The sequence below is a fragment of the Aquarana catesbeiana genome, linkage group LG05, assembly GCF_042186555.1.
Source record: "Aquarana catesbeiana isolate 2022-GZ linkage group LG05, ASM4218655v1, whole genome shotgun sequence".
NCBI lineage: Eukaryota > Metazoa > Chordata > Amphibia > Anura > Ranidae > Aquarana > Aquarana catesbeiana.
Window position 1 is genome coordinate 609,495,624 of NC_133328.1, and position 25,260 is coordinate 609,520,883.

At 45.8% G+C, this 25,260-nt stretch overlaps 1 protein-coding gene across 1 annotated transcript in view; it reads right to left on the reverse strand.

The window, feature by feature from the left end:
* LOC141146167 (uncharacterized) overlaps window positions 1-25,260 on the reverse strand; it is a 202,634-nt gene that overhangs the window by 159,675 nt on the left and 17,699 nt on the right. The window contains exons 2-4 of the mRNA XM_073632907.1: window positions 7,727-7,829; window positions 7,305-7,459; window positions 906-992 (exon numbers count right to left, since the gene is read on the reverse strand). Of these exons, the coding sequence (XP_073489008.1) occupies window positions 906-992; window positions 7,305-7,459; window positions 7,727-7,829 (345 nt within the window). The remainder of the gene's footprint in view (window positions 1-905; window positions 993-7,304; window positions 7,460-7,726; window positions 7,830-25,260) is intronic.

The window sequence follows — 25,260 nt, forward strand, 5'->3', positions numbered from 1 at the left end:
AACCAAAATATGTGGAAGAATACATATTGGCCTAAACTGAGGAAGGAATTTGTTTTTTTATATTTTTTGGGGGGATGTTTATTATAGAAAATGTAAAAAATATTGCTTTTTTTTTCAAAATTGTCGGTCTTTGTTTGTTTATAGCGCAAAAAAGAAAAACCGCAGAGGTGATCAAATGCCACCAAAAGAAAGCTCTATTTGTCGGGAAAAAAATGACGCAGTGCAGTATCGCCAAAAATAGCCTGGTCATTAAGGGGGCAAATTCTTCCGGGGCTGAAGTGGTTAAATCAAGGAAAGGTTAATGTATAATTCCTATATATCTTTGGAGTATTTCAATGGAAGTCTTTTTAGAATATATTTTCTTTCAGTGAACCACTGCATCTGAGAATGTATTGGGGGAAAGAATATGTTTCAAAAATAGATAAAGAGTCGAAAAACTTCAAGTGGATAGGATTTTTACATCAATACTTCTGCAACAACTAAAATGGAGTTCAACTGGCCTGCCACCCTAGTAGACACAAGATTTGGCACAACACTTTTTAGATCAACTGGAATGCAGAATATACCTATTAAACATGAGAGGTGTGAACTGTACTGATCTCTGTGGGGTCACAGCTTCAAGTGGACCTTTCATCAGACAGACAATAGGTGGAGCTTTTCCAAAAAATGATACTGTTGCTGTATATTGTGGCATGTCAAAAATGTATTCCTGTGGACTTAGAAAGTTACATCAAGGTCCTCTTTAAGCTCTGGGTCCCTGCAGAACACTTGTGGAGTCTCCACAACTGTTATCAAGGACAAAGGTGCTCCAATGCAGTGAGGGCTTATATTTTTTGGCCATTAGGTACTTAAACAGGATGCATTATATCAAAAGTATATGACGATAATTGTATCTTCAGTCTCACCTCATGCATAACTGTCTGTCCATATATGTCAACTTCATTCACATCACAGCCTTTGGAAAGGAGCCGTTCGATGGTTTCAAAATTAATCTGTAATGTATCACAAATGTATTACATCGTTCACGCACATCTAAATTGATAAAACATTTTTTTTTTATTTGAAGAAATGCTGTAACTCTTGCTTTGAAAGAAAATATACGTTTACTGGTATGCTTTGTGTTTCTTACCTTATGTGTGTATATTTTACATTTATTGTGTCTTTGTATATATTACCAGACCAGACAGCCGAGCCAGGTCATTGTTCTCACTTTATTTTTTCTTTTTTTTTTTTTTTTTCTGCGGTTGATAATAAAGGCTTCTTTTTCTTTTTCTTCTTTTCTTTTTTTTTTAAATAGCTAGTAGTGGTTAGTCACATGCAACTGGAACTGTCCTGTAATGTTGAAGACACGGTGTAGCTTATCCAAGCCACTTCTCTAGTTCTAGCAAGTGTCTTCCACATACAGTGACGTTTTAACATCTCTACCATGGGGATTTGATAATTCACACCGTCAGCTACGCAACTTGTTGTGGAAATTTTATGAAGATGTATTTAATATGTATTGCCATAGTGTCTCCCAGTGTTAGTTCTCCCGCAGCCCACTATAAAGAGCTGACTGGAGCAGATTGGCGCTGGCTGAGATCCGTTTGGTAGGGAAAAGCTCCTTGGGGATGTAGAGAAGTGTTTGCAGAGTAGGGATATGTCTGCCAGCGAAGGGCCCCATGTTCTATGCACAGAACGATCTTCTGGGGGGGATGTGTTCGTTCTGCAAAGACATTATCGGTTTAGCAGGTGTGCGCTTGTGTCACCCCTGTATGCCTGATCAACATATTTGGGGTGCCATGGTGTACACCTGCAGATAATCTCCCATCCACAGAGACGGTAGTATAGTCTGGGTATGCTTTGTGAAGTTCATGATCTCAAGCTTCCTGTTTCTAGCTATAGCTTACAGAGACAGGGGGTGCCCCGCCCAGACACGCTCATAGGACTCCCCTAGTCATTGTTAATTGGTTGTTGTATAACCCCTCCTGTTTGAGGGAATGCCTGTGCTTGATTGGTCGATTGTGAAACCATGAGGCTCTATTGGATATATGAATAAAGTTGGCTCCCAGGAAGGGATCAGGGCAAATGATGGAGCTGATTATGTTTGTTTACTGGGGAAATCTGGGAGACATGGGTTAAGATACCAGATGCATTATACTGAAAGGGCTCATATTAGCGTAGGTAAGATGGATTATACCATGCTATGACACATTCCATGGTAAATGAATCTAGGTATTGATGCTACTTGCATGGTTATAAATGGTGGGTTTTGTTCCTGACACATTAGAACTGAAGAGGTGGCTTGGGTAAGCTTCAAAATATCTTCAACATCAGGTGTGTCGGGGTGCCATCCACAATGAACACATGTTATCACAGCATACTTGTATGACTGGGCCCTAAAATGCTTTTACACCCAAAATGGATGTAGCAGTAAAGTAGCAGAATATCGGTAATGACATTATTGGACAAAGAACTCTGGTATGGGAGAGTTATTCCATCTTTCTGGCCAGAAAAGAATGGAAGCTCCTGACCCGACTAGTGTCTACATGTCAAGAGTGTCAGATACAGTGAATAAAGTGTAGATATAATTTTCAGCATATTGCGTCACAAGCGAACAGGCGGTACACTTCTGTTATACCAGACATTCTAACCTTTTAAAAATCAACCTATGCATGCTAAAATCAGACAAGTTCTGCAAACCATATATATTTTTAGCTTTATACAAAATTTTCGTTTCTCTGCAGTATGCTCTTGCGGTTCCTTCATCTGTCTTAAATGATGTCAGCAAGCAAGCTTTTTGCACAGAAAGAGGAATGTAGCAGATTCCTGTGATGGGGAAGTCACAAGTAGCTTCAACATGAAATACAAGAAATATGATTCTTAGCTGAAATTCTAAATCAGTCTTACTACACACATAACTATGGCCATATAAACTGACCCCCGTTCCTACTTCAGCAGTGACTCCCTTAGAAGCCGCTAAAATGTCACACTTCCCAGTGGTGACCCACCCTCAACCGACACAACTCACTAACACACCAGTAACAAAGCAAGGACAAGCCCTGCAAAAAAAGGGCAACATATGCACTAAATGGTACTGATCAAATCATCATAATAACATTTTATAGTTGATAATGTCATTGTCATTTCAATTGTGCTTAGGTCTCTTGTTGGTTACCACCATGTTATCTGACCAAGCAGTATGTGGAACCCGAATTATGCAACTTCCATGCCATCAGCCCTATATAATACTGTTGATTTAAAAATGGATGTTGTACTTTTGTACCCGTAATGGTACCCCCGTAAGGGCTGCTGAAAGTTGTGGTTCACCTGTCAGCCTGCCGAGCCCGGCATTCACTTCCCAATCACCTTGAGTTAATGAACTGTCCATATGTATGTTGTGGTATTTTTATTGAGGGATTTGAACTTGGATAGGGATGGGAATTTATGGGATGCCCAGTAGAATTTTAGAACAGTCAATTTGGGACAGAACTATGTACATGACACTTCTTCAAACTCCTCCTGCACAACACTTGCTTGCAGACTATAGCTCTCTCTATCTTCTGCACAACACTTAACTCCAGGCACAGCTAGCACATGGTTTAGCCCAACGCTGACTCAGTCAGGCTTTAGAAATTGCCATTTGTAGGCAGGTCCCTTTTGGTGTAGAAAGAAAAAGAACGTCTTTAGTGCTAGCTGTCCTATGGTGGACTACCGCTCCCAGCAATCCCTCTTCAAGCCTTGCCAGCCCTCTTGGCTGCAGCTGCCCGACTCCACTGCCTGTGACATTGCAATCCTCATGGCTCCACACCTAGCTCTGACTGTTGCCTCTCTTTCCTCTCTGGCATGCCTCTTCAGTACTCCCGATAGCACATGTCAATCACCAGCCCTCCTGGTTGCACACACATCGGTGGTTCCCTCCTGAAGACTTGCCTGGCAACATTAGCTTCTGCTGTCCTCTCTGACTCATCTCTGTGCTTCCTGTCCAGATCCTTCATGCGTTCTTGAAGGGATACTTCCTGCACCCGAGGCCCAGACCCAAGGTCACCCCCCCCAGAATGGGGAGCGCCCTCAAAGGCCCCGACAGCCTAGCACTCCATCCTCAGTTCTTCCACCCAACAACTCCCCAGCTGGGCTGACCCTAGGTATTTAAGGAGGCCTGCCCCCTGCCAATCCAGGTTGGGGATTGGTCAGGGCTCCTTAGAACATCCCAGGCAGCTCCACCTCTCTTCCCCTCCTCTCTTCCAGAATCCTCTAGAAGCCAGAGGGAGGTAACCCGAGAAGTGATGCCATCTGTGAATCACCAGCCTGCTCTAAGCCACTCCCAGCCCACACAGATCAAAACACCTTTAGCACCTACCTAAGTAAAGGGTGCTACATACCTTTTTGTTAACCTCTAATAAAAAATATTGGAAATTAAAAAAGGGCAACACAAATCTTATCACAGTAAAGCAAACATGTTATAAAGAATACCAAAGTAATGAGCAGCAAAATAACACAGATCATTTTTGTTTCATAAATTGCCCATGAAGGGCCTGACAGAAAACACAAGGCTAAATAAAGTAAAAACTTTATCAACTTTAATGGCAGCAACAGCTGGAGAAAATATCACCACGATAATGAGGAAGACAACAAAAAGCAGTCAGTTGCAGCGCCAAGAGGTCCTCCACAGTTGGATAGGACTATGGGACAACAAATCCAAATGCTTGGTGGATGCAGCCCTCCTCGGACAGGGGAATCCAAAGTGAAAGTACAAAAACAAACAGGAAGGGGACAGCATCTAGTGCATTACCAAAAATGTATCGACGCAATAAAAACTGGTAAAGATGGATACTCACAAAAATGCAACTGGTAAAAGCCAATAAACCGCAAGATGCCATACAGTGCAGGATGCGCTTACTCCAATTGCATCCCAATATGGTGTCAAACTGACGCGTTTCAGATGCGCACCCCCTTCCTCAGAGCTAAGCGGACCAACATATCAATGTTCAAGTACTTAAATAAGAACGCACATACAAAGCCCCGCCCCAGAAGGGGAGGGTGGAGACCAACAGTATCATGTGCGTGTGCCAGAAAAAATTTAATTATATATGTAAATTCAGTGGATAAAAAAATGGATAGATAAATAAATGATGCTGTTTGCGCTCTGGGGAACGCTGGCTGCATTCCAGCGGCCATCTCCAATGTTGTAGCAGGCAAGAATCTTGGCTTCCTGTGATACACGGAGGAAACCTTAGCATTTCATCGGGTAAGGTCCCACCTGCTTTTATACACATGGTATACCATCAATATCGCTATAAAATATATACTGTATTTATTGAAATCTTTACTTGGCTACCTATATAGATACTTGTACATGTTCATAGGTGTGCACAACCTATTGCATTAGGGTGTACACCCCAAAGCTCAAACACATATGTGTGCATATGTATATATACGGACGTGTCAGTAGACTGTCTCGGTAGGGCAGTGATTGGTGTCAGTAGGGCAGTGGACAGTGTCAGTGGTTTTTAGTTTTATTATTACATTTTTTACCATTTTTTTTTCTTACAATTATTATAGGAGCCCCGTTCGGGAGCTTTGGTGAAACATCAGGGGTTCAAACAGGGGGAATCTGCACGGGGTAATTAGGGTGTGCCCAGGCACACCTGGCATACCCTGTGCGCACACCTATGTACATGTTGAATTTAGGGATGAGGGCATGTAGAACACAGTATATTGGATAACCTACTTGTATAGATAGACAGGCCCTTTTTAAAAGTAAAGGGGTTGTAAACCCTCACAGTTTTTCACCTTAATGCATTCTATGTGTAGCGCCCTGCTCCTGATGGGCAGGTGCTATCTATTTAAATTTAAGTTGTCTAAAGCTGTAGTTTAGCTCAGACTGATTATGATAAATTTCCTGGTTTCTGTACCAGTTCAGCTGGGTTGTGTCAATTTCCACTTGGCTGTGGGTGTCGCTGTGGCCACCGGTAAGTGTTGGAAATGCAACAGGCTGGATGCATTGGGTACCCCTTTTACTCAGAAATAACCCGGTGGGAGTGGTTCACTCGCCGTGCATTCTGGTTAAGGGTACTTAAGGTACAGGCGCCAATTGATCTGGGTTCGTTGGTCCCGACCTGAAGGCCCTCCTGGCCCAGGGTGTGCCGTGGCAGCTCTGCTGTCCTGGGGCCGGCTGGCCCGAGGCTTTGTTAGTACAGAAGTAGGCCCAGGAGTTCTGGGGCCTGCTGATCCAGAGGTTGGTCCTGTGCTGTCTTGCCTGCGGGGAGAAGCCGATCGATTGGAGGAGACCAGGGGAGGACTTCTCTAGAGGTGACCGAGCCAAGTATGCTGGTATCTCAGGAGGAGCCTGGAAACCCAATCGGGGGATGCAACCTGGATCATCTAACTCGCAGTATCGCCGGGTCAGCTGAAAGAATCTGGTACTGTGCAGCTAAACTTTAAATCTAATCAAAGTTCGGTTACATCATCCTGTGGCAGAGGAATGTGTACGACCGCAACGATTATCTGTTTTTTTCATCAAGTCTGTGGCAGAGACTGTGTTCAAGCATTGCACCCGGCTGCTAGGTCAGTGAGAGAGGCCTATCCGGTGATTGCTATATTCAGTTGGGGAGACCGTTAGTCCTCTGGATAAGTAGTAATACCCTGACTCGCAATCGAAGGTACCTGAATCTCCCTTAATCCTCTATTCCTATTCTTTTGGATTCAAAGAATAAAAGAATTGCAACGAAAGAAACTAAGTGTTTGGTGTAGACATCATTTAATACTCTTTTTTCCTCCTCACCATTGCGACCCCTGTGACGGACACAAGGTAACAGTAAGCCCAATCTAAACCAGCAGATCCTTCGGGGGTAAGTGCTACATATGCATTAAGGTGAAAAACCTTTTGTGATGCAGCTGCCCACCCCCCCTTTTACTTACCTGAACCCGATCGTTCCAGCCACAGGGATGAGCACAGCAGCTCCAGCCACTGTCTTGGGTCCTCATTGGATAGATTGATAGCAGCAGGACCCATTATCTCCCACTTCTGTCAATCAAATCCTGTGACTTGGGGCCGGGTCCTGCTGTCTGTGTCAATGGACTTAGCAGCAGGACTCTGGAGCGCGCCAGCACAAGTGCCCCCAGGGAGAGCAGCTCCCCGAAGGGGCACTCGAGAATAGGAGGAGCCAGGAGCACCACGAGGGGACCCCAGAAGAGGAGGATCAGGGCCACTCTGTGCAAAATCACCGCACAGAGGAAGTAAGTATGTTTGTTATTTTTTATTTATTTTTTAAAACAAAGCTTTGCAATCACTTTAAGGGTGTTTGTTACATGTTGACAGTTACCTGTTCATCTTCATTTTTGGATAACCTTATAAAATAATTCAAGATGGTGTCATTAGACCCTTTAATAGGGACTTCTTCAGGGAGATGAACAGAATTTTCATTTAGGTCCTCATTCTTCGCCTGGAGCCCAGAGTAGGTTTCTGTGGCACTGCGACCTGAAGTCATCAAAAGACGAGCCATGAAAACAGCAGAGGACATTATCATGGTTTTATTGATAGCGCTGTTCATTCATAGAAAGTTAGCAAATACTGGCAACTTATATATTAAAAAAAACATGTTAAAGCTACTTTTAGGTAAACCTCTTGTAATAATAACTCAAAATAGTCTCTTCCTGGATATACAAGATCTCCTGTGCTGTATATGAGCATTTTCAAGTGAATCCAATACCTGAATCGAATACCTGAATCAAGTCAATCCAATACCTGATTTAGAGGTGTCATCCTTTGATCTCTTCAGAATAGGTATGTATTTGGCATACTGAGCTTGGATCCAAGATGGTTTCTCCTCAGCAGTCTTATCATCCTCCTGCAAATATAACTATTGTTATCAAAGATACCAATGGGCACATTACATGGTCAGTGTAGCTCTCATAGATTCGAGTTAGTGACCACATTACACAGGGGGCTTCCACTAGACGTGTGCAGTGCGTTTCGTTCCGAATCGAAATTCAGACAAATTTTTCGTTATTCGGAAATACGGATGTATCCGAATTCCCTAAATTATAATAGTAACGAATTTTAACAAATCCAAAATAACGAAATGAAATTTGGCTGAAATTTGAATTTGAAGCGGATAGAAAATAAAAGAATAGAATAAAATAGAAAAGGAATGAAAGGATCAGAATAGAAAAGAATAGAATAGATTACAATAGAATAGAAAAGAATAGAACAAAACAAAAAAAAAACAAAAAACGCTATCGTTTAGAATAAAAATGTATTAAATAAAAAAGAAAATAACCGTCTTCTGAATTAGAATTTCGAATAGAATGAATTTGAATAGAATAGTTTAGAATAGAATAGAAAACAATAGAATTGTTTAGAATATAATAGAAGATAAAAGAATAGAATAGAAAAAAACAATAGAATAGAATAAAATAAAAAGAATATAACCGTCTTTTGAAATTCGAATTTCTAATAGAATAAATTAGAATTAGAAGTATAATCGAATAAGAAAATGAATAATGAAATGAAACGAATTCCAAAAACAAATGAAACAAATTAAACTAAATGAAATTACTGGATATAAAAAGTCTACACACCACTGTTAATGTCAGGTTTCTGTGATTTAAAAAAAATGAGACAAAGATAAATCATTTCAGAACTTTTTCCACCTTTAACCACTTGCCTACCGGACACTAACACCCCCTTCCTGCCCAGGCCATTTTTCAGCTTTCAGCGCTGTCGCACTTTGAATGACAATTGCGCAGTCAGGGTACACTGCACCCAAACAAATATTTTTATCATTTTCTTCACACAAATAGAGCTTTCTTTTGGTGGTATTTAATCACTGCTGGGTTTTTAATTTTTTACAACAAAAAAAACCCCCAAAATGTTGAAAAAAAACTTTTTTTACTCTTTTTCTCTCAGTAAATTGTGTAACTAAGTAATTTTTCGCCTTCACTGATGTGGGCACTGATGAGGTGGCACTGATGAGGAGGCACTAATATGCCGCACTTATGGGCACTGATAGGCGGCACCGATGGGCACTGTTAGGTGGCACTGATGGGCACTAATAGGCGGCACTGGTGGGCACTGATAGGCAGCAGTGGTGGGCAGTGGTAGGCGGCAGTGGAGGGCACTGATAGGCGGCACTGGTGGGCACGGATAGGGGACACGGATAGGCGGTACAGATGGGCACTGATGGGCATTGGTGGGTGGCACTGTTGGGCAACACTGATGGGCATTGATGGACAGCAGTAATGGGCAACACTGGTAGGCGGCACTGATTGCCAGGACTGACTGGCATGGCTAATGGGCACTGATTGGTGGCACTTGTGGGCAGTGGTGGGCACTGATTGCTGTCACTGGTGGGCACTGTGTCCTGGCATTGGTGGGCAATGGTGGGCAATGGTGGGCACTGTATTGTGACACTGTATTTCTTTATTGTAATCAGGGCACTGATGATCAGTGCCCTGATTACATTCTTATATGTCCCCCTGTGAGGAGATGCCGCTGATCGGCTCTCCTCGCCACGCACTCTGTCAGTGTGAGGCGAGGAGAGTCGATTACCGGCATCTCCGTGTTTACATGTGACCGGCTGTGATTGGACACAGCCAAACACATGGTTAAAGAGCCGCGGAAGCGGCTCTTTACATAGATCGGGGTCGTGGCATGTCCTAGTAACATGCCACGTGTGAGAGCGGCCGTTCTAGGACGCCGTTATATGACGGCGTCCCAGAATAAGAGCCGCACCGCCCCGCCGTCATTTGACAGTGGGCGGGCGGCAACCAGTTAATTTGACCTATAAACTGTACAACTCAGTTGAAAAACAACTGAAATCTTTTAGGTGGAGGGAAGTAAAAATAAAAAATAAAATAATATGTTTGCATAAGTAAGCACAACCTTAAACTAATACTTTGTTGAAGCACCTTTCGATTTTATTACAGCACTCAGTCTTTTTGGGTATGAGTCTATCAGCATGACACATCTTAACTTGGCAAAATTTGCCCACTCTTCTTTGAAAAACACTCCAAATCTATTATGCTGCATACACACGGTCGGACTTTTCGTCTACCAAAGTCCGACGGACGCCGACGGACTAAAGCCGGCTGACAATCCGATCGTGTGTGGGCTTCCCCGGACTTTCAGCGGACTTTTCCAGCCGCAAATCTGACGGACTTTAGATTTGAAACATGCTTCAAATCTTTACGTCGTAACTACGCCGGACTCAGAAATCCGCTCGTCTGTATGCTAGTCCGACGGACAAAAACCCACGCTAGGGCAGCTATTGGCTACTGGCTATCAACTTCCTTATTTTAGTCCGGTGTACGTCATCACGTACTAATTCGTCAGACTTTTGTGTGATCGTATGTAGGCAAGTCCGTTCGTTAGAAAGTCTGCCGCAAGTCCGCCAAAAGTCAGTCGAAAGTCTGTCGGACGGGCTGTCGGACTTTTGCAGACGAAAAGTCCGACCGTGTGTACGCGGCATTAGATTGCAAGGGCATCTCCTGTGCACAGCCCTCTTCAGACTACCCAACAGATTTTCAATCGTTTTAGGTCTGGGCTCTGGCTGGGCCATTCCAAAACTTTAATCTTCCTCTGGTGAAGCCATTCCTTTGTTGATTTGGATGTATGCTTTGGGTCGTTGTCATGCTGAAAGATGAAGTTTCTCTTCATGTTGAGCTTTCTAGCAGAAGCCTGAAGGTTTTGTGGCAATATTGACTGGTATTTGGAACTGTTCATAATGCCCTCTACCTTGACTAAGGCCCCTGTTCTAGCTGAAGAGATACAGCCCCAAAGCACGATGCTGCCACCACCACGCTTCACAGTGGGTATGGTGTTCTTTTGGTGATGTATAGTGTTGTTTTTGTGCCAAACATATCTTTTGGAATTATGGCCAAAAAGTTCAACCTTGGTTTCAGACCATAACACATTTTCCCACATGCTTTTGGGAGACTTCAGATGTGTTTTTGCAAAATTTAGCCAGGCTTGGATGTTTTCCTTGGTAAGAAAACTACCGTATTTATCGGCGTATAACTCTCGGCGGCTTTCGGCCATGCTCAGCGGCTTTCGGCGGCTCTCGCAGTCCCGCGTGAGCCGCCGAAAGCTGCCGAGAATGGCCGAGAGCCGCCGAGAAAGCCCAAGAGCGTCCGAAAGCCGGCGAGAGCCGCCGAGAGCGGCCAAAAGCTGCCGAGAGCGGTGGCGCCATTTTTAAACGGCAGCTCTGCAAATGACACAGGTGCAAGGCTGCAATGATGGACAAGGCTACAGATGGACACTGACAAGGCTGTATTGATGGGCATTTAAATGTAAGTTTTTTTCCTTAAACTTCCCTCCTAAAAGTTTTTTCCTTAAAGTTCCCTCCTAAACGTGTTATACGGCGATAAATACGGTAATTGAGAACTTGCCACTTCCTGTTGTGTCTGCAGGATAGGATGTGAGGGCAAAGCTCCCCAATGGGGCATAGACAGCAAAAGAAAAATCCTGACAATGATTTTCTCTCTCTTCCTGTCAGACGAAAGGTTGTTCCCAGAACAGAAGGCGGGGGAAATCTCTCTAATGGAGCCCTAGATAACAGTAAAACCTGACAGGTGTTCTAGCCCTTTCCCACTTTATCCAAAATCCGAAAAAAAAAAATTGGGCTATAGTTACACTTTTAATGCTATTGGAGCCTATATACACTATATTACCAAAAGTATTGGGACGCCTGCCTTTACACGCATATGAACTTTAATGGCATCCCAGTCTTAGTCCGTAGGGTTCAATATTGAGTTGGCCCACCCTTTGCACCTATAACAGCTTCAACTCTTCTGGTAAGGCCATCCACAAGGTTTAGGAGTGTGTCTATGGCAATGTTTGACCATTCTTCCAGAAGCGCATTTGTGAGGTCAGGCACCGATGTGGATGAGAAGGCCTGGCTTGCAGTCTCCGCTCTAATTCACCCCAAATGTGTTCTATCGGGTTGAGGTCAGGACAGTCAAGTTCCTCCAACCCAAACTTGCTCATCCATGTCTTTATGGACCTTGCTTTGTGCACTGGTCCAAATTCTTTGATGGAGGGGGGATTATGGTGTGGGGTTGTTTTTCAGGGGTTGGGCTTGGCCCCTTCATTCCAGTGAAGGGAACTCTTAAGGCGTCAGCATACCAAGACATTTTTGACAATTTCATGCTCCCAACTCTGTGGGAACAGTTTGGGGACGGCCCCTTCCTGTTCCAACATGATTGAGCACCTGTGGACCTTGTGGACAGCTTTTTTAGAAGAGTTGAAGCTGTTATAGGTGCAAAGGGAGGGCCAACTCAATATTGAACCCTATGGACTAAGAATGCCATTAAAGTTCATGTGTGTGAAAAGGCAGGAGTCCCAATACTTTTGGTAATATATGTATATTGTGTGTATGTTTACATATATTTACAGATGTATAGTAGACAATAAATAATATGGTGTCTATCTGTGGTGCGGTGGTGAAATACTGCAAATAATGCAGCAGCAGCCTGGCTGTGAAATAATTATATAGGTTTATTTTTACCCTCATCAGAATCATGCCAGAAGATACATCCATTATGTATGAGGGTAGATATATCCTACGGGAGTGTGCGCCTCTTCAGAGCCCGGCGCTCTCCTCTGCCTCCCAGGGCTGCTGTTGTCTCCATCAGATGGTCCGGGCATTTCCAGGTTCACCCAACATTACAGTAATTAATTGCAGAACAAGTGCATGGCTGTTTATTAGCATGTTATTATATTCAGCATTAGGGATGTCGGGTCATTTTAAAGTGCAAGAAAAATTCTAAAAATATAAGTCAGATGCTTCCTGTGCGCTCACTTACTTTAATGTATACATCTATATTTTTAACAATTTAACCACACTTTCTCAGACATTAAGCTGAAGTTAAAATGTTAATTGTGCCAATGTGTTGATAAAATTAGCAATTTTTTTAAAAGTAGTATTAAACCCTTGTTTTGTTTTTTTGTTTGTTTGTTTTTTTTTTTATACATTACAGCACAATGAGCACAATAAAATAAACATTCCCCAATAAACTGTTAAAATTCTTACCCCAGCACTTCCAATCTTTACAGGAAAGTGTTAACAATGGACAGTGCAGTCTCCAAACAGTCTGGAGCAGGAGAGAGCAGGGGAGTGCCTTGCCACCCTAGACTACAGGACTGTGTGTTTCCATTGATGTGCACAGTGTAGGGCACACATGTCAAACACAAGGTCCGCCAGGCCTTGATCTGTGGCCCTCATTGTAAGTTTTGCAGGTGGAATGAGCCACCTCCAGCTCTCACCGTCCACTCCCGCGGCAAAGACAGATCTCCAGAGAGAGAGCCACCTACACAAGGAAGTACTAGAGCCGGGCCAAATAGGAGGGAGAAACACCAGGAAGTTTAGGGGTGGAGGGGTTGGGGTTGGGGTTGCACACAAACCTGCACTCTGTACGTAGCGCACCCTTGAACCCTGCACTCTGTACGTAGTGCACCCTTAAACCCTGCACTCTGTACGTAGTGCACCCTTGAACCCTGCACTCTGTACGTAGTGCACCCTTGAACCCTGCACTCTGTACGTAGTGCACCCTTAAACCCTGCACTCTGTACGTAGTGCACCCTTGAACCCTGCACTCTGTACGTAGTGCACCCTTGAACCCTGCACTCTGTACGTAGTGCACCCTTGAACCCTGCACTCTGTACGTAGTGCACCCTTAAACCCTGCACTCTGTACGTAGTGCACCCTTGAGCCCTGCACTCTGTACGTAGTGCACCCTTGAACCCTGCACTCTGTACGTAGCATACCCCAGATCCAACCAGCCCATACTGCTCATGAGGCCCACAGTGAAATTGAGTTTGACACCCCGATGTAGGGAGACACAGCTCTACTCACTGCATGCAAGGGTGGCTCCATAGGATGGCTGCCTCCAAACAGTGCAAAAGAAGGCATTGTTGGTCAGTAATGGTTAAAGATTTGCCAAAGGCAATATTGGTGGCTAGCCTTTTGCCCTTTGCCAGACTTTTGCACAGTTTCCAGAGTTCAGTCACTCTTTCAAATATCAACAATATGTGATGTTATATGAAGGGGTGCTGGTGCTTAAAGCAGAGTTCCACCCAAAAGTGTCACTCCCCCCCCCCCCCCCGTGCCACATTTGGCACCTTTCAGGGGGAAACGGGGGACCTGTTTTTGACAGGCCCACTTCCGGAGACAGGCCGCAGCCCGATCTCTTGGAAGTTGGGCCCCTCTTCTCATCCCCCGGAGGCCAATTAGAATACGCAGTACGCTTCACGCATGCGCAGTAGGGAACCAGGAGTGAAGCCGAAAGCCTTCACTGCCTGGTTCCCTTACCAGGAATGGCGGCGGCGACAGCACCGGGAGCATGGGAGCTGACCTTAAAATCTGCTGGGGTGCCGACATCCCAGGCTCCCTGGACAGGTAAGTTTCCTAATATTAAAAGTCAGCAGCTACAGTAGTTGTAGCTGCTGACTTTTAACTTTTCTCACCGAGGCTGGACCTCCTCTTTAACCTCCCTGGCGGTATTCCCGAGTGTGGCTCGGGGTGAATTTTCAGTACCAAAAGCGGTAACCCCGAGCCACACTCGGGATCGCATCGCAGGATCCAGGCAAAGTTACTTACCTTGTCCTCAGGATCCTGCGATGTCTCCCTGCTGTGTGCGATGGCTGTGTACCCCGCTCGATCTATCACAGTGCCAAGCTCCGTTCCCTGTGAGCCTTGCGACGCACGGGGACGGAGCACAGCGCCAGATTCAAAAAGTTAAAAACACACAATACATACAGTACACTGTGATCTTACACATTACATTACTGTATCACATTATTTCACATCCCTTTTGTCCCTAGTGGTTTGTCCAGTGTCCTGCATGCAGTTTTGTATTATATATACTGTTCTTTCTGCCTGGAAACTGGAGATTGTCCATAGCAACCAAAAAGTGTCCCTTTACATCAAAAGCGGTTTTAGAGCAGCTAGAAAACAGCCATAATAAATTAGAATCATTTGCAGAATTGAGTGATAGTGATTTGTGGGGAAATTCGTCATCAAACACTGAAAGTAATGACAGCAACAACTCTGCAACTGAGCAAATTTCAGTGTTTTTGATTTGATTACATTATTGAATAATTTTTATTATTATTATATTATTATTTGGTATAATTATTTATAGTTATTTATTATATTATAATTTATGATTTTGTGTTTCAAACTTTATCATATCCGGGGTGTCTACTAGACTTTTGTTTGGACAGATTTAAGTGTGTTATTCATAAGAATTACAGGCCTACAATATAAAACGCCAAATTTCCATGCCAAAGATTGTACCGCTTTAAGCATCAAAAATCTGACATAATCATACCGCCAGGGAGGTTAAAGCAGAAAATTCCCCTAGGCTCATGAAAATTATTCCCAAAAGGCAAGTTGACTTTGATGTTCATTTATCCAGGATAAACATACTGACAAGAAAGAAAAATACAGACGTAGATCGTGGTAAAACAATCCATACAATCCTCAGTGCAGTGTGCTGCAATGCTATTCATTTTGGCTGATGGTCCAATGTACCTTGTTACCGCATTTCAAGTATTTTTAGCACAAAACACACTTTCTTGTTGTGAATGCTGCTTGTCTGCTGGCCGTCTCTTTCCACAACCTCCTAGATTCCCAGCATGCTTTGCAGCTTCTCCTCAATTTCTAAGGACTACATACAGTGCCTTGAAAAAGTATTCATACCCCTTGAAATTTTCCACATTTTGTCATATTTCACAAAAAAATAAATGTATTTTATTGGGATTTTATATGATAGATCAACACAAAATGGCACATAATTGTGAAGTGGAAGGAAAATGATAAATGGTTTTCAAAATGTTTTACAAATAAATATGTGAGTGTGGCGTGCATTTGTATTCAGCCACCTTTACTCTGATACCCCCAACTAAAATCTAGTGGAACCAATTGCCTTCAGAAGTCACCTAACTAGTAAATATGGTCCACCTGTGTGTAACTTAATCTCCATATAAATACAGCTGTTCTGTGAAGTCCTCAGAGGTTTTTTTAGAGAACCATAGTGAACGAACAGCATCATGAAGGCCAAGGAACACACCAGACAGGTCAGGGATAAAGTTGTGGAGAAGTTTAAAGCAGGGTTATGTTATAAAAAAATATCCCAAGCTTTGAACATCTCACGGAGCACTGTTCAATCCATCATCCGAAAAATGGAAAGAGTATGGCACAGCTGCAAAACTACCAAGACATGGCCGTTCACCTAAACCGACAGGCCGGGCAAGGAGAGCATTAATCAGAGAAGCAGCCAAGAGGCCCATGGTAACTCTGGAGGAACTGCAGAGATCCACAGCTCAGGTGAGAGTATCTGTCCACAGGACAACTATTAGTCGTGTAATCTACAAATCTGGCCTTTATAAAAGAGTGGAAAGCCATTGTTGAAAGAAAGCCATAAGAAGTCTCGTTTGCAGTTTGCAAAAAGCTATGTGAGGGACACAGGAAACATGCGTAGGAAGGTGCTCTGGTCAGATGAGACCAAAACTTTACTTTTTGGCCTAAAAGCAAAATGGTATGTGTGGTGGAAAACTAATGCCGCGTACACACGAGCGGACTTTCTATCCTACTTGGTCCGGCACACTTTCCGACGGACTTTGTCCGCCAGGTGCGCCGGACTTTAAAACGAACGGACTTGCCCACACACGCCGGGATTTTCCGGCGGGCTAAGTCCGCCCGTCTTTCCGACGGACTTTCGCCGGAGTTCCGGCGGACTTTCAGAATGAACGGACTTGCCCACACACGGACAAGTCCGTTCATTTTGAACGTGACTCAGGTGCGACGGGACTAGAAAAGGATGTCAATCTTGCCGCTTTTATCGGCTAGATTGACACCTTGCGAGCCCCGTCGCGGGGCATACCAGGCCCTTAGGTCTGGTATGGATTATAAAGGGGAACCCCGCTACGCCGAAAAAACGGCGTGGGGCCCCCCCTAAAATCCATACCAGACCCCGATCCGAGCACGCAGCCTGGCCGGTCAGGAAAGGGGGTGGGGACGAGCGAGCGCCCCCCCCCCCTCCTGAACCGTACCAGGCCGCATGCCCTCAACATGGGGGGTGGGTGCTTTGGGGGAGGGGGGCGCCCTGCGCCCCCCCCCCAAAGCACCTTGTCCCCATGTTGATGAGGACAAGGGCCTCTTCCCGACAACCCTGGCCGTTGGTTGTCGGGGTCTGCGGGCGGGGGCTTATCGGAATCTGGGAGCCCCCTTTAATAAGGGGGCCCCCAGATCCCGGCCCCCCACCCTATGTAAATGAGTATGGGGTACATGGTACCCCTACCCATTTACCTAGGAAAAAAGTGTAAGTAATAAAACACACTACACAGGTTTTTAAAATATTTTATTAAACAGCTCCGGGGGGGGGATCTTCCTCCGGCTTCGGGGGTCTTCTTCCGGCTTCGGGGGTCCCTCCGCTTCATCTTCTCCCGGCGTCCGGTTGGTTCTTCTCCGCTCTCCGGCCTCTTCTCCCGGTGTCGCAGGTCTTCGGCCGGCCCCTCCGCTCTCTTCATGTAGCTCTATTGCGAGCGGAGGTCCGGACTTCTGGGCTTCTGGGCTTCTTGGCTTCTCTTCTCTTCCCCCAGATGTTGACACGACGCTCTCTCCGGCTGGACTGGTCTCTGAGGGCTGCGTTGTGACTTATATAGGCGGAGACCCCGCCCCCATATGATGTCACAGTCCTTGGGCATGCTGGGACTGTGACGTTTTAGGGGGCGTGGACGACCACGCCCCCTAAAACGTCACAGTCCCAGCATGCCCAAGGACTGTGACATCATATGGGGGCGGGGTCTCCGCCTATATAAGTCACAACGCAGCCCTCAGAGACCAGTCCAGCCGGAGAGAGCGTCGTGTCAACATCTGGGGGAAGAGAAGAGAAGCCAAGAAGCCCAGAAGCCCAGAAGTCCGGACCTCCGCTCGCAATAGAGCTACATGAAGAGAGCGGAGGGGCCGGCCGAAGACCTGCGACACCCGGAGAAGAGGCCGGAGAGCGGAGAAGAACCAACCGGACGCCGGGAGAAGATGAAGCGGAGGGACCCCCGAAGCCGGAAGAAGACCCCCGAAGCCGGAGGAAGATCCCCCCCCCGGAGCTGTTTAATAAAATATTTTAAAAACCTGTGTAGTGTGTTTTATTACTTACACTTTTTTCCTAGGTAAATGGGTAGGGGTACCATGTACCCCATACTCATTTACATAGGGTGGGGGGCCGGGATCTGGGGGCCCCCTTATTAAAGGGGGCTCCCAGATTCCGATAAGCCCCCGCCCGCAGACCCCGACAACCAACGGCCAGGGTTGTCGGGAAGAGGCCCTTGTCCTCATCAACATGTGGACAAGGTGCTTTGGGGGGGGGGCGCAGGGCGCCCCCCTCCCCCAAAGCACCCACCCCCCATGTTGAGGGCATGCGGCCTGGTACGGTTCAGGAGGGGGGGGGCGCTCGCTCGTCCCCACCCCCTTTCCTGACCGGCCAGGCTGCGTGCTCGGATCGGGGTCTGGTATGGATTTTAGGGGGACCCCACGCCGTTTTTTCGGCGTAGCGGGGTTCCCCTTTATAATCCATACCAGACCTAAGGGCCTGGTATGCCCCGCGCTCGCCGCAATAGGAAGATTTGTTTTTCCTATTGCAGCGAGCGCGAGATGCAATACCATCCCCTCGTGTCGTATTTGGTCTGTCGGACCAGCCTACACACGAGCGGGCTTTCCGTCGGACCAGCACACACACGAGCGGACTTTCCGCCCGAAACTGAGTCCGACGGAAAGATTTCAAACATGTTTAAAATCTAGGTCCGGCGGGCTTTTGGGAAGAAGTCCGCCGGAAAAGTCCGCCGCCGCCCACACACGGGCGGATTGTCCGGCACACTCTGGTCCGCCGGACCAAGTATGCCGGAAAGTCCGACCGTGTGTACGCGGCATAACACTGCACATAACCCTGAACACACCATCCCCACTGTGAAACATGGTGGTGGCAACATCATGTTGTGGGGATGCTTTTCTTCAGCAGGGACAGGGAAGTCTTGCCAAACCAATCTATTAACCTTCTATGAGGAGGTGAGCTGCCACCTAGATAATGGAAGGCCCGTAGACGTGGTGTATCTGGATTTTGCAAACGCATTTGATACAGTTCCCCATAAATGTTTACTGTACAAAATAAGGTCCGTTGGCATGGACCATAGGGTGAGTACATGGATTGAAAACTGGCTACAGGGGCGAGTTAAGAAGTTAGTGATAAATGGGGAGTACTCAAAATGGTCAGGGGTGGAAAGTGGGGTCCCCCAGGGTTCTGTCCTGGGACCAATCCTATTTAATTTATTCATAAACGACCTGGAGGATGCGATAAACAGCTCAATCTCTGTATTTGCAGACGATACTAAGCTAAGCAGGGCAATAACTTCTCCGCAGGATGTGGAAACTTTGCAAAAAGATCTGAACAAATGGGGTAGCAAAAAACGTGCAATCTACTCACTAGGGGCAGAACCTCTGGGGAAATCTAGGATGGAAAAGGACCTGGGGGTCCTAGTACATGAAAGGCTCATTAATGGCATGCAATGGCAAGCTGCTGCAAGCAAAGCAAACAGAATATTGGCATGCATAAAATGGTATTAACTCCAGAGATAAAACGATAATTCGCCCACTGTACAAGACTCTGGTTCAGCCGCACCTGGAGTATGCTGTCCAGTTCTGGGCACCAGTCCTCAGGAAGGATGTGCTGGAACTGGAAAGAGTCCAGAGAAGGGCAACAAAACTAAAAAAGGGACGGCCCAATTAGCCATTTTCCCTCCCTGGTGTCATGTGACTCGTTAGTGTTACAAGGTCTCAGGTGAATGGGGAGCAGGTGTGTTAAATTTGTTTGTGTTATCGCTCTTATGCCCCATAGACACGATCAGACTTTCTGACAACAAAACTGTGGAATTTTGTTCGAAGGTTGTTGGCTCCAACTTGTCTTACATACACACGGTCACACAAATGTTGGCCAACAATTACGAATGTAGTGACATACAAGACGTACGGCGGCGAGCCGTACACACAGTCAGACTTTCCGCCAACAAGCTCACATTCAACATTTGTTGTCGGGAAATCCGATCGTGTGTACGCGGCATTACTCTCTCATACTGGTCACTGGAAGTTCAACATGGCACCTCATGGAAAAGAACTCTCTGAGGATCTGAAAAAAGAATTGTTGCTCTACATAAAGATGGCCTAGGCTATAAGAAGATTGCCAAGACCCTGAAACTGAGCTGCAGCATGGTGGCCAAGACCATACAGCGGTTTACCAGGACAGGTTCCACTCAGAACAGGCCTCGGCGTGGTCTGATGAGACCAAGATAAACTTATTTGGTTCAGATGGTGTCAAGCGTATGTGGCAGCAACCAGGTCAGGTATACAAAGACAAGTGTGTCTTGCCTACAGTCAAGCATGGTGGTGGGAGTGTCATGGGCTAGGACTGCATTATTGCTGCCGGCACTGGGGAGCTACAGTTCATTGAGGGAACCATGAATGCCAACATGTACTGTGACATACTGAAGCCGAGCATGATCCCCTCCCTTCGGAGACTAGGCCGCAGGGCAGTATTCCAACATGATAACCACCCCAAACACACCTCCAAGATGACCACTGCCTTGCTAAAAAAGCTGAGGGTAAAGGTGATGGACTGGCCAAGCATGTCTCCAGACCAAAACCCTATTGAGCATCTGTGGGGCATCCTGAAACGGAAGATGGAGGAGCGCAAGGTCTCTAACATCCACCAGCTCCATAATGTCATCATGGAGGAGTGGAAGAATCAGCAAGAAAACTTCAAAATATAATTTTTTACCATCATGCTTGACAGTTGGTATGGGGTTCTTCTATAACTATGGCCAAACAACTTAAAGTGGAGTTCCACCCACAACTCTTCAGCATCCCTCACTAAACTGTGCACTTTAAACGAATTGGATATTTTTTTATTGTTTTTCTCAGCACTTACTGTATATCTGCTGTATTCATTTTTCACTTCCTCCTCCCTGGCCGCGGCCCATCATATCATTTCCTGTTTGCAATGCCTTCTGGGAAGGGGCGGCAACTTCCTCTGACACTGCCGTTGCTATGGAAACCTGACCTGAAACCTATTACACTGCTTGTGCTGCACTGAGCATGTGCGAGATCTGCAAGGATAAGATCCAGGAAGAAATACAGTCTGGCTTCAGATGCCCAGACTTAAGATGGCCACGGCCTGCTGTAAGTTTATAAAATAACAAACTACTGCTATAAACTAACAAAACAGACCTTAGTTTACAGACTAACTTTACTAGAATACATTAAGCTTGTGTATTATAGGGGTATTTTTATTTAAAAAGTATAATTTCGGCAGGAACACCACTTTAACCACTTCCCGCCTGGCCTATAGCGGATTGACGTCCGGGAAGTGGTTCAGTTATCCTGACTGGGCGTCATATGACGTCCAGCAGGATAACATGCTGCCGCGCATCGCAGCGATCGGCGGAGCGGTGTGTCAGCCTGACACACCGCTACACCGATCTTGGTAAAGAGCCTCCGGCGGAGGCTCTTTACCACGTGATCAGCCGTGTCCAATCACAGCTGATCACGATGTCAATAGGAAGAGCCGTGATCGGCTTTTTCTCACTCGCGTCTGACAGACGCGAGTAGAGGAGAGCCAATCGGCAGTTCTCCTGACAGGGGGGTCTGCGCTGATTGTTTATCAGCGCGGCCCCCCTCAGATCACCACACTGGACCACCAGGGATCGCCACTAAGACCACCAGGGAAGGGGCAACATGTGGATGGCCAGGTATGTACCCCATGGCCATCCACATGTGCCCAATGTGCCCAATCTGTGCCAATCAGTGCCCACAAATGGGCACTGATTGGCACCAACATGTTTCAGGTCTGCCCAGCAATGCCACCAATCAGTTTATTCAGTGCCACCAATCAGTGTCATCAGTGCCACCTGTCAGTGCCCATCTGTGGCCATCAGTGCCCATCAGTGCCCATCTATCAGTGCCCATCAGTGCCACCCATAAGTACCCATCAGTGCCACCCATAAGTACCAATCAATGCCACCTACGAGTGCCCATCAGTGCCACCTATGAGTGCCCATCAGTGCCGCATACCAGTGCCACCTATCAGTGCCCATCAGTGCCACCTATCAGCGCCCATCAGTGCCGCCTATCAGTGCCCATCATCAGTGCCCGTCAGTGCCACCTCATCAGTGCCACCTCATTGGTGCCACCTCATCGGTAACCATCAGTGCCGCCGTATCAGTGCCCGTCAGTGCAGCCATATCAGTGCCCGTCATTGAAGAAGAAAACGTACTTATTTACAAAAAATTTTAACAGAAACAAAGAAAAACTTGTTTTTTTTCAAAATTTTCAGTCTTTTCTTATTTGTTGCGCAAAAAATAAAAACCGCAGAGGTGATCAAATACCACCAAAAGAAAGCTCTATTTGTGGGAACAAAATGATAAAAAATTTGTTTGGTTACAGTGTTGTATGACCGCGCAATTGTCATTCAAATTGCAACAGCGCTGAAAGCTGAAAATTGGCCTGGGCAGGAAGGTGTCTAAGTGCCTGGTATTGAAGTGGTTAATCTTTGATTCACCATTCTACACAAGGGGGACCAAAATCTAGTGGCCAAAATTCAGTATATTTTTATGAAACACCTCAATCAGAAAAAAAACACTGCATTTTGGCCACTAGATGGATGTTGGACAGGGGCCATTCATTATACAATCTGATTGGACTATTTCTGTACAATCTCCTTGAGACCCCATTCACACCACCTCATCACATGACTGTTTTTTTATGTGCATTTTCATATGATACAAACAGGACTGCCCTACATGCCACAAACGTGCCAAAGAATCTACAGCACCTTCTTTGCATGGAGCTTGACGCAGTTTAGCATGTCTGTTGCACGTTTGCTGGCCACATTTGTGATGGTGCCATTAACAATTATTGGCACCACAAGCTCGACATATGTGTTTTGCAAATACGCAAACGTGCAACTTTAGATTTATCAAGACTATGTAATGTGAGGACAAACCTAAATAATCCATTTATTAATTATCAAATTAGGCAGACCCTTGCCACTAGCCAGGCTTTAAGAGTTACTCGTCACCAGTTGCCCCACCCAACCTCTCCCCTGCCCCACCCCTAAGTCCACCCCTAAACACGCCCTTGTAAATTATCTCATGAAATTACACTGTTAAATGTTTTAAGCAGTATTAAGTTCCAAAAATAAACAACAACAACTTTAACAATATTAACATAAAGCATATCAGTACCCATCAAATACAGCCTCACTGTGCCCATCAAATGCAGCCTCACTGTGCCCATCAAATGCAGCCTCACTGTGCCCATCAAATGCAGCCTCACTGTGCCCATCAAATGCAACTTTACGGTGCCCATGAATGCAGCCTCACTGTGCCCATCAATGTAGCCTTACTGTCCCCGTCAATGCAGCCTCACTGTGCCCGTCAAATGCAGCTTTATAATGTCCATCAAATGCAGCTTTTACGGTGCCAATGAATGCAGCCTCACTATGCCCATCAATGCACTCTTACTGTGCCCATCATTGCAGCCACACTGTGTCCATGAACGCAGCCTCACTGTGCCCGTGAACGCAGCCTCACTGTGCCCGTGAACGCAGCCTCTCTGTGCCTGGGAATATAGCCTCTCTGTGCCCGCAGCCTCACTGTGCCCCATCAATGCAGCTTGACTGTGACCCATTAATGCAGTTTTACTGTGCCCCATCAATGCAAATTTTCTGTGCCCCATAAATGTAGCTTTTTGGTGCCCCATTAATGCAGCTTTACTGTGCCCCATGATCAATAGAGACTCACCTGGACTCCCCTGGATGGATCACACACACAGCGGGGATGTCCCACTGTGTGTCACGGAGCTGGCTGGGTCTGTGTTCGGTAAGCGGTGTAACAAGGTCACGCCCTCCTAGACTGGCTCGTTTCATAGGCGGAACACTGATACTGCCACACAAGCCAGTCTAGGGGGTTGGGACCTTGTTACACCACGCGCCGAACACAGACCCAGCCAGCTCCGTGACACACAGCGGGACATCCCTGCTGTGTGTGTGATACACAAGACAAGAGGAGGAGAGAGAGAGGGAGGGAGGGGAACGCTGCAGCCTCAGCTCAAAGCGGCGCCAGGGCAATCCGGTAGTGCCGCTTTGTGTCCTCCGGGTGACAGTTTCCTGGCTAATTACTTCAGCCAGGAAACGGTCAGCCTGGTCCACCCCCGCTCCTCACTCGCCCTGCATTATATTCCACTCGCAAATTGCAAGCAGGCGAGTGGAATTTTTGAGGGCTGATAATCTGACCCTACAATCTCTACAATCAACTTTAGATTTAACAAAACTATGTAATATAAGGACCTACCTAATCTATCCAATCAACTTATTTCAAATCAGGAAGACCCTTGCACTGTATAGTTGTTGGTAGATCTAAAGCAGATTGTACAATCAGATTATGATGTATATGGTGACCCTTAAGGAGATTGTACAGTCAGACTGTATAGTATATGGTGGGCCTAAAGCAGGTTTTGCAATCCTATACAAGTCTATTGGAATGTAAAACCCAGGTCAAATACAGCTTAAACGTACCTGTCAAAGAATACTGAATGGCCTCAGAAGCATCTTAAATTGAGGTCATTGACACTAGTCCAAAGCTCATGGTCACAGGAGAGAAAAGGATTTCCTTTTACTTCCTGTTGTGCCTAAAGGACAGAAAATGGAAAATTGTATCAAATACTTACTGTAGTTTTCCTTTCCTGACACCAATACATGGCGGCATACATATGATATAGCTCCGGCCCTATAGCCACCCACAGGACCTGTTTAGCTCTATAAAAGTCTGACTAAGAGCTACCTCCCCCATTCTTCGTATAAAGCACAAAGGTCAGAGGGAGGGGTCACATGCTGCCATGTATTGGCGTCAGGAAAGGAAAATTACGGTAAGCATTTCATGCAATTTTCCATTTTCCTGACGCCAAACATGGCAGCATACATATGATACATAATGAGCTTTTGAGAGGGAAAGTTTATTGCTACAAACTTAGTCTTTATTTGACAATAGACATAAAAGCTTGGATGGTTTTCCTCCCAAACTCTACTGTAGTAAAAGCTGCTGGATCCACCCTGTAGTGTTTTAAGAACGTATGATGTGATGACCAGCTAGCCTCTTTGCAGACTGTCTCCACAGACAATCCTTCCCGTGCCACCCAAGAAGAAGACATCACCCTGGTTGAGTGAGCTCTAACCACT